Source organism: Molossus molossus, unplaced genomic scaffold (genome assembly GCF_014108415.1).
Source record: "Molossus molossus isolate mMolMol1 unplaced genomic scaffold, mMolMol1.p scaffold_m16_p_5, whole genome shotgun sequence".
NCBI lineage: Eukaryota > Metazoa > Chordata > Mammalia > Chiroptera > Molossidae > Molossus > Molossus molossus.
Window position 1 is genome coordinate 2,300,384 of NW_023425388.1, and position 16,459 is coordinate 2,316,842.

Below are 16,459 nucleotides of genomic sequence, written 5' to 3' on the forward strand. Positions count from 1 at the left end.
GCAAAAGGCTCAGGACACTGGCAGAGCCCCACCGCAGTCTGCCTCGGCTGAGGCCCGTCGCCTCCTATGATGCTCTGAACTACAGGCCCGGAGGTGCCTCCTCAGGGACCTCCCATGACAAAGCAGTTTTCAGAAACAGCAGCACCAGGGCCCTTGGCACCTGGATGACCTGGGTGTGTGCTTAACACACAGGTTACTCGACACCAGCTAAGACCTAACAAGAGACTCTGGGGAAAGGGCCAGAAAGCCTGCACTTGAAATTTGGACCCAGAGGCAATTCTGATACACTTCCCTCTGAGAGCTGCTGACTCGGGGAACACTGAGAAGCCACAAGAACCCCATGCTGGGAAAATCCTTATTCGAGCACCCAACAATGTGGAGGACAATAGAAAAAATGGAATCAAAAGTTTAAAACATCTGATTAAAGAGTCCCAGATAAACTATTTAGTAAGAGGTTTCCAATTAGTTTTGGTTTTCCAAAACACTCATCATAGTGAAAAGAATACAAAATCAATTTCTAAATTTTTACACTAATATTTCAAGACACGTAGATATCAACTGACTTACTAAAATCCCTTGTATAGTGTGTAAGACAGACTGCAAAACACAGTATTTAAATTAAAAAAAAAAAAAAACTGCTTTATCCAAGGGGTGAAGCTCAAAACTCACTTATGTCATAAAACTCCTCTGCCCCCAAATGCCCGCCCCCAAACTCAGACCTCACTGTGTCAGCATCAGCATCTGCACTGGTATCGTCAACAGGATGAAAATGGGGCACAAAATCCATTTGAGCCAGACAGATAGTGGTTTTAAGATAAAATACTGTAATGTCTTAGCTAATTCTAAAGAATGAAAAAATATGTCCGAAGAAGAATAAGACTGACAGCAAATAGTACATGTTTTCGAGCTCCTTTGTGAAGCTACATTTTCTTAAATACAACCCAAGTACATGCATGCGCACATGCTGTTATAATTTTTAGATCTATCTAACACAAGAACAAGGGGATTCACTTATTTAAAAAAAAAAAAAAGATGCTGAGATCTCTAATTTTCAATTAGGCTGCACTAAGTAAACAAGGTTGTTTAATGAATAATAAAAACCTTCAAGATGGACTGACTTGAATGGCTTGAAAACTCCGAAGATTCATCTTTAATATCATCTTGTCGTCTTTGGACAAGGCGGGAAGCTCGCTGTTTGTACAGCTGATGTATTGCTGATTCAAGTTCATTAATCAGTGGCACCTGTGGAAATACAACGCACTCCGTAACACCAAACTCCTCAGCTGCATATTTATTTGAGGGTTCCATACTATTTCCGGGTTTCTGAAAAAGTACCCTCTATGGACAAAATAATCATGAATTCCCAATGGGACATGAATAGCAATTCAGTCACATGATGTTTAAGAAACATCACTTCTTTTAATCCAGATAGAGCTATAATGTCCGGTGCCTAGTTACTGGAGCAAAAGTTTGGTTAGGAAACTCTACACCTCAATGTTAGTAAAGAAATGTCAAAAGTTTGCCTCTATTTTAGAATAACGTACTTGGCAGCCTTTTAACTTCCAGTTTTACCCTGCCAGCACTATGACCTGTCTTGCTGTTTCATCGTTTACAATAAACCATTATCCCTGTGATACCAGAAACTGCAACGTAACGGGTTCTGTGAGTAGGTAAGAACAAGAGTCTACTAGCTGTCCAATTTTAGACACTTAGGTTGCTCTGCCACTCTTATAGACCTTACTATTTCACAACTTTATTACATATTTTAAATGTTAGCTATATTCATTCACAAATGAGGCAAATAAAATTTCTAGCTATTATTAATTTGTCTGAAATCAAACTCAGAAAGCTCTTCTCATCAAATGTTTAAATGCTTCCATATTGTGTAATAAAATAAAAGTCTTCACATGAATTGTTATTTTACAAAGTCACTGTCTTTCCAGGTTACTATCATGGCTAACCATTCATGTAGGTCACATAGAATACAAAAGCTTACAAAACAAAACCTAACTTAAAAAGAAAAAAGCAGCCCTGGCCGGTGTGACTTGGTTGGTTGGGCACCGTCCCGTGCATTGAAAGGCTCAATTCCCGGTCAGGGCACAAGCTGGGCTGCAGGCTTGATCCCCAGTGGGAAGTGTGCAAGAGGCAGCCAATCAATGTTTCTCTCACATCGGTTTCTCTCTCTCTCTCACCCTCTCCCATCCTCTCTCTCTCTCTAAATACCAATAAAAAAATCTTTAAAAAACAAAAACAAAAAAACCCCAGAAAATGTTCTATTTATAACCTTTATGTTAAAACCAAATGTTACGAAACCTTCACAAAACACTAACGACCACTACACATACCTGAGGAAACCAGAAATTCTAGCTTCCTGGTGGTTAGTGCAAATGAGAAACACATTATTTAGAGTTTGGGAACACTGGCACCAACTGCTACAGCAGCTTCCTGAACTGAACAGACTGCAAATGGAAAATAAAGAAGGCAGGTGGAATACAAAGATGTCTATAATAAAAGCAACCACACACCTGCATGATCCCATTGCAAAAGCAGCAATGTTCAGAGAGGTCCACATGATGGAGCTATTCTATTCTTTAATATGCCACACTATGGGCAACAATGTCTCCAAACCTGCACTGATTATCTTTGACAGCTGAACCCAGAGACTATCTTTAAAATTTACTACATTGACTTTTTAAGCCATCACTATAGTATCACTGACTTCCACTCCCTGTTTTAAACCATGCAGGGCTGATGCACTGTCTGGCTAAAGTGCATTCCTTTGGTATGAAGACTGTGACCATCCCTCCACCTAAGGTTACACTGGACAGAATTTAATTACTAAAATTTAGTTATTAAATTGTTGATAATGTAATTTTCCTGTCAGATCATAGGAAGGCCTTTAACAAGGCCCAGAGAAAAGTCTACTGAGAATAAAAGCCCTAAAATACTTTTTCACTTATATTTCTTAACAATGTTGACTGATCTCAAGAAAGTATGTACCATGAACAATTTCTTTACGCTCTCCAAACTCAACACTGTTATTACTGGCTATTATTTCAAGACCCAACATAAAGTGAAGAGCACAAGAAAGAAGATGACTACAGGGAAACAGAAAAATGGGAAGTTAAAATGATCTGCAAATAATTAAAAATCTAAGTTCAAAACCACTTAAACTTTTTTAACAAAAGGGTGGGGTGGGGGGAGGAATGTTTATCTTTTTATGGTCCTTACGCCAAAACAATATTTTGATAATATAACTAAAACGAACACTCAAACCAACTGTTCCTAAATATTTCCCAGATGACAATTTATGACTGTACTCACTCAAGAGTCTCTTAAAATTGAATGTGTATGAATGTGTCAAAATGAAATAAAATACTCATCTTTAAAATTAGGAATTATCACCAAGCTGGTGTGGCTCAGTGGGTGCTGCCCCATGGACTGAGGGTTCCTGGTTGGATTTCAGGTCAGGGCACATGCCCAGGTTTCAGGCTTGATCCCCAGTAGGGGGCGTGTAGGAGGCAGCCAATTGATGTTTCTCTCTCTCTCTCATTTGTTTCTATCTCTCCCTTCCTAAAAAAAAGAAAAAATCAATAAAAAAAATATATATTTTTTAAAAGCAGGAATTATCTACCTCTTTCAGTTAAAATATAGCCACTGTATAATATATAAGGGTGAGAGCTGCTCCGAACAGGCCTCTAGGGGACTCAGAAACACGCACGCCTGAAGCGGATTCTCCAGGAACAGTGGCCCAGCAGAGATAAAGCACACTGCTAATTATTTACAAAGCTGGTTATAAAATGAATATGGAATTGAAAACTACATGAACTAGACATCCTAGTAGTTTCCTTCATGCAAGCATTGCGAATCTAGTTGATCCTATTACTGTCAATGTTTTTAAGAGTCCAGTTTGCAATGAGGAGCATGTAAGTTTACTGGAGTAAGTTTCAGAGAAAGTGCTGAGAACACTTCAAGGGAAAGCTCCCTGGGACAAACCTTGCTGACAAGCATGGTGTAAGGGAAAGACCCTTGCCCTGGTCACAAAGGCTATTACACAGCCCCTGCCACGCCCGCTGGGGTCAAAGGGCTGTATCAGTAGGAGAGACAACCACCAGCACCAGCCTGCACAGCGGCAAACCTGCTCCCCCCGCCCCATGTGCTTCACCACCCTAAGCCCTGATCTGCCTGCCACAAGGGGCATATGGCAGCTCAGCTGTAGCTGCTTCTCCGGAAAGCAGGAGGCTAAGAACAAGAACCAGGTAAACCCTGCAGAGGACCTGGTGAGTGCTGCCGCAGCCCAGACCTGACCGCGGCCTGGCTGGAACCCGTCACCCGTCAGGAAGACAGCCTGGCAGGGCTCTTTGCCAGTCTTTGGCTTTAGGGTATTGAAGTAATCAGCAGAGATAATGACAGTTAAAATACTCATTTAAACATACCATATGCTTATAGAGTCTATGCCACTCCACAGAGCCAAGAACAAGGAAAAACATGCCTTCTAATCCTTATCACTGGAAGTTTAGAGACAGACTATTCAAAGCACCACCACTTTAACTTATTGTAAAGACAAGGCTGCAAATCCACAAATGCTTCTAAACCAATCCATCAACAATAACACTTATCTTACAGACCAAAAAAATCAATTAAGAAGTGGTTTGAGAAAAAGGGGGTTTTTCTATGCAGCGAATTATAAAAATATAAATCATACTTAAAAAACTGAATCTATACTTAAAAAATTGAATCTAAAAAAAAGAACCTGGAAGAAACGAGACCTTAGAAGAAACTATGGCCATGAATGGTTTCTGAAATGGATGAAGCACAGGTTTACTTAGATGAAAACTATTAGCAGCATTGGTGAGCAACTTTAGGGTAAAAAAATAAATAAAATTTTGCAAATTAATGATTTGGAATTACCTGTACAAACAGTTTAAAGGTAAGTTGAGACCTGAACCATAAAAAGAAAATTCCATCAGCTGAGCCCTTCTGTCCTAATGACCCAGGGCAGGCCAACCATCTACCATTATATGAAGGTAGGACTTGCCACTCTTATCTAAACACGCTGAGTTATCTTTTATGTGTTCCACAAAGGCAGTAAATTTGCCAAGATACAACACCACTAATGAAGTGAAGAAAATAAAGCATGGCTTTTCATCACTTCTAAAGTCAAATTCAGTGGATTATTTCTGAGCAATACAGAAGTGATCTGAATAAGGCCGTTTAGACCTCCCTAACTTTGCCTTATTGAAAGAGATTAGTATTTTTGCATTCTTACCTTTTCACTGAAACACTCAAGCAAGTCTTGGACATACCCTCGCATTTCTTGCAAAAATTTATACCGTTCACCAATACCCCCAGAAGACCCTTCTAATCTTTCGATGGCCCTGGTGGAGTCCACGCGGCTTTGCAGATGTTTCTCATGCTGCTGCCGATTTGTTTTGTGCACTTCTTTCATGGAGTCCAACCTTAAGAACACAAAAGGATAAATATAACACATTTACACCCCAAATCTATGCTGTCAGGACTCTTGCAATATTATAATGCATTTAGTTCCACCATTAGAATACAAAAATACTTGGAGTGGCATCTTTTCATCTGTACTGCTTTTCTCTCAAAAAAAAAGTAGCAGTTTACAGACTTCATTAAAACCATTGGTGGGCTAACCAAAGTTTCCCTGCTTTGCTTTCCCCCCCCCCGATCTTGACTACATTCTCAGAGCCCAGGAGGTGCAGACTCAGAGCTGTCTTCAACAAGATCACGGAGCGGCATTTCCAAACTTCCGAGGCTTCCACAGAAGTCATCCAGGAGGTAGCAGAGCAGAGCATGACGTCATCTTCTGTCTGGCTTTTCTGAGGACGGGCCAGGGACTCTTCTTTGCCGATAGTCTGCGTCTGCTACCCCAGACTACAGGACGCCTGAGGAACACAAAGCTAGAGGACAGGTCTTTAAGAGGCTGATCTGCCCTACCTGTCTTTAAGCTGTTTCTTTACCAAATCAATAGTAACGGGAGTCATCTCATTACTGGGAGTTTTGAAAGGGGCTGTGTTATCTGGTTTTTGAGATTTGCCATCAGATGACCCGTAGGCTGAGTAGCTGTAAGGAATGCCGTAGGACGAGCCGTAAGGCACTGCTGGGTAAGTGTTCTGGTAGTACATGTTCACTTCAGGGGGCTGGCTTGCTTGAACCTAGAAAAGAAATGGGATATATGTGAAAATTAGCAGCTAAAACTACGAAAACAATAGTATCACGCCTTTAGGGTTAAAAACAACCACCTAACAGCAAAAATTATACCCATTTTCCAAACAGTGTGTAATTTAAATAAATTACAGTTACTCAAAATTAAAAATAGGGCTGGATGACTGCTGTAACTCTTACAGGATCACTGGACTCATTTCTAGTAGTTTCCAGAAGGAGAGCCGGAAGGCACACCAGGGACAACCCAAGGCCACCATTTCCCACAAGGAAGACAATGCCTTGCACGGTCAGAGAGGAAACAGACAAGCAGACGTGAGCATCTGAGCCCCCTCCCTCGTCCAGGACATCCCCCTATATACACACTAGCAGCAGAAGGTTTGCATTTACGCAACATTTCCACCGTACTACTTATTTTCACAGAACAAATACTATTGCTATTTAGGAAGACATTTTTCATCTACAGTAAGAGAAACCCATCTCCTACAAAATAATTTCTCAAGTCAGAAAAGCGAGCTCTACAGGAAAGAAACATCTGACTGACACAGTGGTTCTCAGACTCCTCGAGTGCTTACAATCACACTGGGGTTTGTTGACTAGAGGCTGGGCCCTGGCCTAAGTTTCTAATCCTCAGGTCTCCGGAAGGCAAGAATTTGCATTTATCACAAGCTCTCTGATATTTGATGCTGCTGGTCAAAAAACCGCTTTGAGAAACACCGATCTAAGAAACTAGAAAATCTTCCCTCATTTGACTACAAAGAACAAAACAGAATACACTTTCTTCTAAAAGCATACTGAATACATACCTTTATGTCACTTGAGTAAATAACAAAGATCCATTCAATATGCAGTATGTTTTAACTTTAACAAAATTGACAAAAAAAAGGTTTTTTATTTACTTTTTAAAAAATTTACTTTTTACATTTTGAAGTTGAACTCTTTACTTCTCACCTGAGGGATGTTAATTCCTTTCCTTATCTGCTCCTGTTCCCAGCGGCTGAGCTCCTCGTCTTGCTCCCCAGTGACTAAGGCATCGTCATCGCTCCCCTCAATACCTGCAGCCGGAAGCAGCCAAGAGGAGTCAACGATCCCATGAAAGCAGGAAGGGAAGAGATGCTATCCTAACATTTCACAAAAACTAAGCCAACTACTGGTACTGATTCAACCTTACTAACATGTCTATTATGATCGCCATCTCAGTCAATGCTCCCGACTCTGCTTGTCTGATACACAGTAACCCTTGAAGCCAAAGACAGAATTAACGTAACAGTGAAAACTTGGGATGAGTTTCCTGATCTGAGTCTGACATCAACTCAACAAAGGGAAGAACAAAACCTAAGGTTTCCTGAGAATGCTGAGCTGACGATACGAGTTTATGCATGTAAAGTGCTCAAACATCAAGTTAGAGTTTTCAAAAAATTCCAATAAGACACTTGAACCCAAGCAAGAACAGTCCTCTAACATTAAACAAAATTAATTAAATACAGGCACTCTTCAGTCGACATTTATTTTCACTATCAAATCCCATTTAATAGCAATGGGCTTTAATAGCATTATAATGGGCTTCCTCTCCTCTTCAATCAAGTTACCTATTTCCTCAGCAATCTTCTGTCTCTGAGACTTTTCCTTCACAGAAAACACTATCCGGCGTTTCTCATCGTCGTCCTCGTCATCACTGGCATCGTGCTCGTCTTCTCGGACAAGGCGGCCCTTGCCAGGCTCGCTGTCGTGGGGAGTGAAGTCGCCCAGCTCCCGGGCCATCTGCCGCTTCTTCCTGGCGGCGTGGATGAAGGCCGCGTCTGGGATCTCTCCTGCGGACAGGGTTACAAACGTCAGGGTGTGAAGAATCTACTGTCTTGAAGACATGCAGGATGAAACCACCTGATCGAGATAGCCTTGTCACAGGATGCTGTCCTGATGTAAGCAGCTGGCACCCCTTCCCAAACTGTGCCTGCAACCCAGAGGACTGACCTTTAATGCCGTTTAAATGGAAACTCAGTCACTAAAGAAACGAAAATTAAGATATAATGGCAATATGGGGACTTGGGGGAGTGGTCAAACAAAAGCAGTTTTATTTTAACTGTAACTTTTTCATCTTTAAGTGAAACAAAAGGAATACAATCATATTATTAAACTAGAAAACAAATAAAAATTAAAAAGGTGCCCACACCTCACGACCCCAAAGAACACTAAGATTTATAGCATATTTCTCTTGCAAATAGTTTTCAGTTCACCTATGAACATACTGACTATATAATTCAGTACCTAATTTTTCTTCATGCTAAATAAAACATAAGTTTTCTTCCATGTTTTTGTTTTGCATAAAAATAATTTTTAATGGCGTAACAACTTTTTTTTTTATCCTCATCCGAAGACATTTTTCCATTTTTTGTTCAGATAGAAGGAGGGGGAGGGGGAGGAGGAGGGAAGGGGGAGGGAGAGGGAGAAACATCGACATGAATGGGACACGTCGAGTGGCTGCCACCCGCACAACCAAATGGAGCCAGGGACAAATTGCAACCAAGGTACGTGCCCTTAGCGGGAACCGAACCTGAGTCTCTCTGGACCGCAGGCCGACGCTCTAACCGCTGAGCCAAACCGGCCAGGGCTGTAACAACTTCTTAACAGATAAGGCATCAGCTACTACAATTACATTGATTGACTTTTTACCTACAGTAAAAATTGCCTTGCTACTTGTCAGATTGTTATTTTAATAGCTATGTAACATCCTTTCATGTCAATGCACCTTAGTTACTAAGCCATTTTCTCTCCGGCTACCCACTGTTTCCAAATTCTGCTCATTGCAAATAAAATTGCAATGAAAATATTATTTCCTTGGGATAAATTTCTAGATATGGAATTACAGGACAAGAACATTTGAAATCATTGCCCGATGGCTTACATACTGTACCAATTAGACTACTAGACCCATATAAATGATTTTTTATAATTTCACCAGAGTAAGCATTTTTAAATTTTATAAATATGAATGAGTTAAGCACCTTTTCATAATTTAAATTTGGCTATTAAACACTTAATTATTCAAAAGCTGTAAATTAAACAGTGAAGAAATTTGCAAACTATTTCCTATAGAAACATAAAACATGAAAAAAGTGGAAGAAAACTAATAGCAGTTAGTTTTACTCTTAGGAGCAGTTCTAGTGGAGTTTAAACGTTAATCTGAAATACATAAAAAGACCGTACGTAGTGCCATTTATCCATGTGCCCCACGTTTGCTTGGACCACACATGGCCTGTCTGACAAGGTCCCTGTCGGCAGTGTCTAGTTCCCTCACTTGTTACACTTGCAAAAGGACACACCCTGGCTTCAAACAAGGATGCCTGTCCTAAGAAACACACTTAACTAACCCTTCCTTGGCAATGACCGCATGGGTCCACTCCCTGGGTGAGGACACACCTGGACGGAGAACATTCAAAGATGACAACGCGTTAGAAAAAGCTCCACCAGCCTTTGGCTTTTCTTCCTCCTTCTCACTCTCCACGTCCATCTCATCTTCACCATGCTCACTAATAACCACTCCGTCTTCCTGACCGGTGTCCTTGACATGTCCTGCTTTGTCCAAAGGTGGTTCACCTACATTTTGAAAAAAGTAAAATGCTTTAAAAACAAAAACCCATATATTAAGGAGAGACTTTTTATTTGATTATGGGCTCAATTCATTCAAGTTTCAACTATTTTAATTGTTCATAAAAGCCTCAAACTACTGAGGCATGAAAATGAAAAATCACAATAGAAATAATTGAGAGCTAAAAATAATATAGGGGACACAGGGACACACGACTGCTTTGAAGTCCTGCTCAATCCCATCTTCAGTTATTTTTATCAGAATTTTACTAATTTATCAAAATTAACTGTTTCTTCCTCTAAACTCCCATAGGTAACTGTCTGTAGCTCTCTGAAGCGATTTCATTTTATATGTCGGTATTTCATTCAACTCTAAGCCCATTCCAGGCAGCTTTTATCAAGAACGAAGTTTATGGACCAGATAAATTCTCTGGTGAATGGTTTGGGGGATATCTTCTTAGTTCATACCTGTCTGTCACCCATCATCTGGAAGAGCGAGACCCAAGTCACATGTACACTCTGGAACCTTGACCCATGCCACGACTAAGTATTTAAGAGTGCATCTGTAACCTGATTCTCTTTCTGGGGATCTAGGACTGGGACAGAGAGACAAGTCACAGGCCAGTGGCACTGAGACCAACCCCGTGTGGACCAGGAAGGGAGCTGCGGAGTGGCCGGACTCTGCCACGTGGGGGGACGAGAGTGCTCTCTGTTGTCAGTTCCAGTTCCCAGGCCACTCCTCCTCCGGCCAGTCTCAGGACTGCTCTCCTGACACTGGGTTTCGAAAGCCTACAGTTGTTTGCTTTCCACCAAGTGGCTTCCTCTGCTTGTAACTCAATAGTGCTATTACATCCTCCGTCCCAGGCAAAATTAAGAAAACCCAGATTTTTCCACCTTGAAGCACTTGAACCTGGCAATGCACATGACAGGTACAATAAATGTAATCAAAGAGTAAAACCAAAATTTTCTAAATATGGAAGATATCCTGTTGTTCTTTCCCAGCACGTTCCCTTCCCAGAAATGCTTCAGAAGTCCCTATTCTTCTCAAACCATATTCTCTCCCCTAAACAAGAGTCCCGGGGAAAATACTCCCTGCCCACCACCCCTTCACTTCACTGAGAAGAGTTAGATCATTCTGTTTTAGGCTCCTTGATTTTTTCTAGTTACTATCCTACCTCATTAACCATAGACTCTCTTCTGAAGTGCATTCTGAGGCTATAAGATTTAAAATCACTTTATCAGGTGTATATGGTTAAGTCAAAAAAGACCATTTCCTTCTGCTCTCAACCCACACTAAATCAACGCTTTTAACAGACAAAACAGAACTGCGAAAGGTCAACCAGATCAGATGTGCTCAGATGACGATTTCTGCAGATTTTAACTGCACAGGTATTTGCTTGTGATCGAGCAAGTACTAGTCCAAAACAGTGACAGCTGACTGTGTTAATGGTCAGATATTATGCTTCCAGACGTCTTTATACAGAGATGTTAAATGACCTTTTTCTACACTCTTTTTGCACCCTCAATTTTACTCTTAGCACTTCAGAAAACATCCACTCACAAATATTCTCACTGCCTTGACCTTGATCAGGTTCCCCCTCTTCAGCCTTCAGACACAGGATCCTGGTCCCAGGGGTCTAGCTGTTGTCCTCTACTCTCTGCCCAACTTCCAGAAGCAGCAGAGGAGGCCTGCTGCCTTCTACTTCACTTCCTCACCGACGGTGTGCCCAGCCCTGGCCATTGCCTTTGTGTTCTCCCAATCCAACCAAGTTCACCTGCAAACAAATGGCTGCCGCTACTTTATACAGTATCGCTGAGAATGTAGCAAAACATTCCTTCTTCCAACAGGCACAGGGCTTGGCTGGCAGACCGGTCTCTTGCAGATGCCCTCCTCCAGAAACAACATAGCAACCCTGCCAAGTCCTTCCTTGGTCCTTCCTTTTCTTGATCTTTCTGGTACTACTTCATACAACGGACCACCACCATCTTGAAAATGTTCTGTCTTTTCTCCTTAGCCTTTACAATTCTTGTGTCTCTTCTGTTCATCCACTTCTGTCCCTGATGCTTATTACAGGTACAGGTCTTTGGTCCTTTGGTTTTGTCATCTCAATAAACACCAAACCTTAACCTACATCTCCAACTGTTCACTAGCTATACTGGTCAAATTCAGTTTACAAGTGAACTCACTATTTCAGGAATACGACAACAGGTTTTCCAAGTCAGCACTACCCTTGTTTTGAAGCGAATGCACCCCTCCCTACCCAAGGGGGGTGAGGCAGTTAGGGTTCAGGATTGCGAGCAGACAACTGAAAGAGCTTCACAGCACCATCATTTCAGGGGTAATGAGGATGATCTGTAACAGAGATTCGACCTTTGGGGAGGACATTAAGTGAGTTATCTGGTGAGAGTTGATGCAAGTGGAAGGAAGATGTCACAGACAATGTTTTCATAAACCTTGTACCTACTTAGACTTCTAAACCCACCAGTAAATGATCCTTTCTCAGGTCTCACTTTTCCTGACTGTTCTTGTATTATTTCATCATCCACAGTTGTTGGAAAAAATGAAGCAGTTCCCTAGACTCCCAGATAATCGGTTCCTCCAAAAATAACCCTCCTCCCACCTGCCGTCCCTATTTCTCTGTGTAATACATAATTTCTCTCAGTCACCTGGCACAGAAGTTCAAATTCGACTATTTCTTTTTCTTTTTTAATTTTATTAATTTTTAGAGAGAAAGGGAAAGAAAGACACACTAATGTTTCATCAGTCGGGTGCCTCCCCTATGTGCCCTGACCAGGAATCGAACCCACCACTGTTTGGTGTATGGGACAACGCTCCAACCAACTGAGCTACCCTGGCCAGGGCTCAACTATTTCTTTTAAATCCAATAGCTAATGATTACATCAAACCTGCCAATTCTTCCCTTGGAACATTTCTCAAATAATGCTTTCTTTCCATTTCTTCTCTTACACCCACAGCAAACATTTAAAACTCATCCACAGTTTCCCAGCGAGACGGGAAGCCTCGGTCTTCCTCAACTGAGATTTCTGATCCACTAGTAATGGATCAAAGCTGACCCTATGTTTCAAGTGCTCCAGGCCTCCAATCTCTCCTGGTGCCAATCCATACTGCACACTAATTCCAGGGTAAGGTGTCAAAGGCATTTATCATGTCACCATCTTGGCAAGCCAGTGAACACAGCAGCTCTAAACCCCTTACAGACACTCAACATCCTTCAAACCTGTCAACAGCGCACCTTCCACCCGCACCCCTACTCCCTCCACAAATCACATGCCCTGGCCTGTCAGGTGGACTTGCGCTTTTCCAGAACAGCCTGGTCACTTCCACCTTTGAGAATCCCATACCGTCCCTCTCCTATCTTTCAGAGTTAAATGATCAAAGATCCAGCTGCAAATTCTACATTATCTAGGAAGCATTCCTCCCCCTGCCTCTTAAAAAAAGGTATCCTTCGAACAAGTCATTGGACATTTTTGCCAAACAATGGATCCAATGACACATTTAAGTGATGTTGTCTCCAAAATGAGATTGGAAATTTGAGATACAGTGACATACTTTTTCATATGAAGCCTGTGGCTGACAAACTGGGAAATAATAATTGTCTTCACCTCCATAAAATAAAGATTTCCGCAGGGCATTTACGTGAGAACAACCCAGACCACAACATAGTATAATGAATCTCCTTTCCTAAAGACAAGTGCTTAAAACATTTCAACTCAGGTTGTGAGAGAACAATGTGGGCTGGGGCCTCACACAGGAGATTCAGCCACGTAGGTGACAAGGCGGTGGAGGGGGAATCGACACTAAACTGGGGGGCATTCCTAAACGTTCTCCAAGAACTAAACCAGGTGTAGAAATACCACCGAAGACACAGAGAGCCTGTCTCTTTAAAACACAAATACAGGAATTTGCACAGCACTCCCTGTAAGAGGGTAAACCTATGCCTCAGGATTAAGTGGAAACCTCCTCTGCTCAACAGCAGTCTGAATACTGGCAGGAAAACTGGGACAGGATTTAGTCATTGCAGTAGGAACATAAAAAAACTTTGTCTTTTTAAAAATGCATTTACACTGCAATTGTGTTAGAAACAACAGAACCGAATCACCACTCAATTTGGACCCAAGCCCATCCACTCAATCCGTCTGAGAAAGAGCTCAGTTTGACATTTCAAAAGATTCCTCTTAGTTTGGTACTTACTGTCAGCTGATGAGTTGAATTCTGTCTTAATCTTCGATTTTTCCAGATCTTCTTTATATTCTTTCTTAAGTAATTTCACTATCTTTTTGCTATAACTTGATTTCTTCACTTTGAAAACTTCTTCAGTTTCTTAAAAAAGAAATTAAACAAAATCTGTAGCAACCATTTTCAGACACTCTTCCCCTCTAACTTTTCCATGACCTAAGTGCTTTTCAAATTCTTTCAAATATATACTCGTACACCCCAAGTCAACTTCATAAACTAATCTGCAGTAATGTGCATTGGAGACTTTTTAAAAAGCATAAAACAGGTAAACTGCACAAAATTTTTCGATGTGGTATTGCCTTCCTCCAATCAACTATTTCAGGAGGGGAAAAAAAGTCGTTGTGAAAGCAGTCAGCAAAGTATCATGGTACCTGAAACAAAATATCCAAAAGGAAAAGGTGCTGCCTAACAGAGCTGTCAAGTCTAAGGACTCCATCCATCACCAATTGACATACTGTTATTTCAAAACACAGCTGAAAAGAAAACAAAACACTTTTCAAAAGTTGTGATGATGTGATGATGTCTCCATCGTCTTTGACTTGAACATTTCAGAGTCAAACACAAACACGACCAAACAGTCCTTGCATCTTCAAAAACAAAAATCTGGCTGGCCTGCTCCTCAACAAAATAATAGCAGAAAGGCCAAAGAAAAACTGCCTCCCTTCCTGGATCTATATAAAAGCACCGCACACCAAGATGCAAATGAGATTTCCCAAAGTCTTCCTTTCTTATTTGGTAACACAGACTTAAGGGTTCTATAAACACACAAAAATACTGAAGGCTCATTTACAACCAGAAAATCTACAATCGCACGGCAGCCTGGCCTCTCCCATCGGAATGGATAATCTGCCTCGAATCACTGTTACTCCCTCTCTCTCCACTGTGCCAAGGCTGACGTACCCCCCCCTTTTTTTTTTACTTTTATGGGGAAACTGAGGCTCAGCGATTGCAAGAGGCTGAGCCAAGATTACTCAGAACCGGGGCTTCAACTCTTGGCTTCTGTTCCCAGACCCGGTGCTACGGCTGCTTTGACAAAGCCGGTCTCCGGGTCAAGGATGTCCGGACAGAGCACCAAGAGGCGTGGGTGACCTGCACTGGGCTCGGGGACAGTGCCACGCGCGGCCAGGGGACCGAGTTCAAGGTGTCGCTGAAACACGCCGCCAGCAAAGCGGGCACTGGACTCGCACCGGGAAAACTCGGGCGGCCGTCCGGACCCCGGCCCTCGGCCCGCGAGGCTTAAGGAGAGGCTGGTGGCGGCGCAGGATCGCGTCCCGGCCGGAGCCCAGGCCGGAGGCGGGAAGACGCGCAGCGGGTCGGGGGCAGGGGTTCGGCGCGGGGATGCGGGGCCCGCGCGGCCGTTACCTTCCTCCTCGTCCTGGAAGCTCAGCAGGCTGGCCCGGGGCACCTCTTTGTTCTCGCGCGGCCTCTTGCGCGGCTTCAGCCCGTTGCCGGGTTCCGCGCCGCCCGGGAAGCAGCCCCCCGCCTCGGCCCCACCCGCGGTCAGCGCAGACGGCGGCGGCAGCCCCGGGCCCAGCAGCGCCTCCCCCCCGGGGGCCCTGTCGCCGCCGCCGGAGCCCGGCTCTTCGCCAGCGCCCGGCGGCGGCAGCAACGGCGGCGGCTCCTGCTCCTCATCGCGCTCTCGCTCCTCCTCCTCCGAGTCATTCCGCTTGCGCACGTTCACTCGCCGGGCCTTTCGGAACATCCCCGCGGCCCGCACGGCGGCCTCCCACCCGCTCCCGCACGGCGGCCCCGGCAGCGCCGAGCTCGCGACGGCGCACGCGCGCTCTCCCGAGCCCCGGCCGGGTCCTCTTCCGTCGCGCTGCCGCGCACCTCCGAACGCGCGTGCGCTCGCGCGCTCAGTCCTCGAAGAGAACGCCGCTCCTCTCGCGAGAACGTCGGCTTGTTGCCCTGCCCTCTGTCGGCGTGGAGGACTATTGGCACGGAACTCTGGAACTCGGGTGCTATTCGACGGGTGACAATGAGGATCATAGAGATCGGAGGAAAGAGTGCGCTCCGTGACCGGGCAGCAATCCCGCGAGAAGACCTCCCGCCGAGCGCCGGGCACTGGGGGAAGGGGCGGGGCCCGGAGGAGTCGCAGGAGGCGCGGAGCGCGGCGGGCCACGTGGGGTCCAGGCGCGCGGCGTCCTCGGAACTGGGGCTGGGGTGTGGTGCGGTCACCATCACTGGCCACAGCCACAGCGCGCCCACACCCCGGGCGTCCGTTTGGACGGATGTTACCTGGCCCGCTGTGTTACCCCCTTCTTCCCGATCCAACGAGCAGCTGGTTGTCCGCGTTCCCCAAAGGGTGCCCGGTGTGCTAGCAGCTTCACAGACAGACGGAAGGGAAATCGGCTTGGGGTGGGGTGGTCAGGACACCTTCGGGACCTGCGTCCCAGAGGTGACAGTCCTCACCGGCCAGGCCGGAACAGG

The 16,459-nt window shown here is 44.0% G+C and overlaps 1 protein-coding gene across 1 annotated transcript in view; it reads right to left on the reverse strand.

Moving 5' to 3' along the window:
- The window catches only part of PAXBP1 (PAX3 and PAX7 binding protein 1), a 32,974-nt gene extending 17,103 nt beyond the window's left edge, over window positions 1–15,871 (reverse strand). The window contains exons 1-8 of the mRNA XM_036242577.1: window positions 15,392–15,871; window positions 13,985–14,113; window positions 9,604–9,780; window positions 7,776–7,997; window positions 7,138–7,241; window positions 5,962–6,179; window positions 5,270–5,459; window positions 1,119–1,242 (exon numbers count right to left, since the gene is read on the reverse strand). Of these exons, the coding sequence (XP_036098470.1) occupies window positions 1,119–1,242; window positions 5,270–5,459; window positions 5,962–6,179; window positions 7,138–7,241; window positions 7,776–7,997; window positions 9,604–9,780; window positions 13,985–14,113; window positions 15,392–15,731 (1,504 nt within the window). The 5' untranslated portion in view covers window positions 15,732–15,871. The remainder of the gene's footprint in view (window positions 1–1,118; window positions 1,243–5,269; window positions 5,460–5,961; window positions 6,180–7,137; window positions 7,242–7,775; window positions 7,998–9,603; window positions 9,781–13,984; window positions 14,114–15,391) is intronic.
- Between the last annotated feature and the right edge of the window lie 588 nt (window positions 15,872–16,459).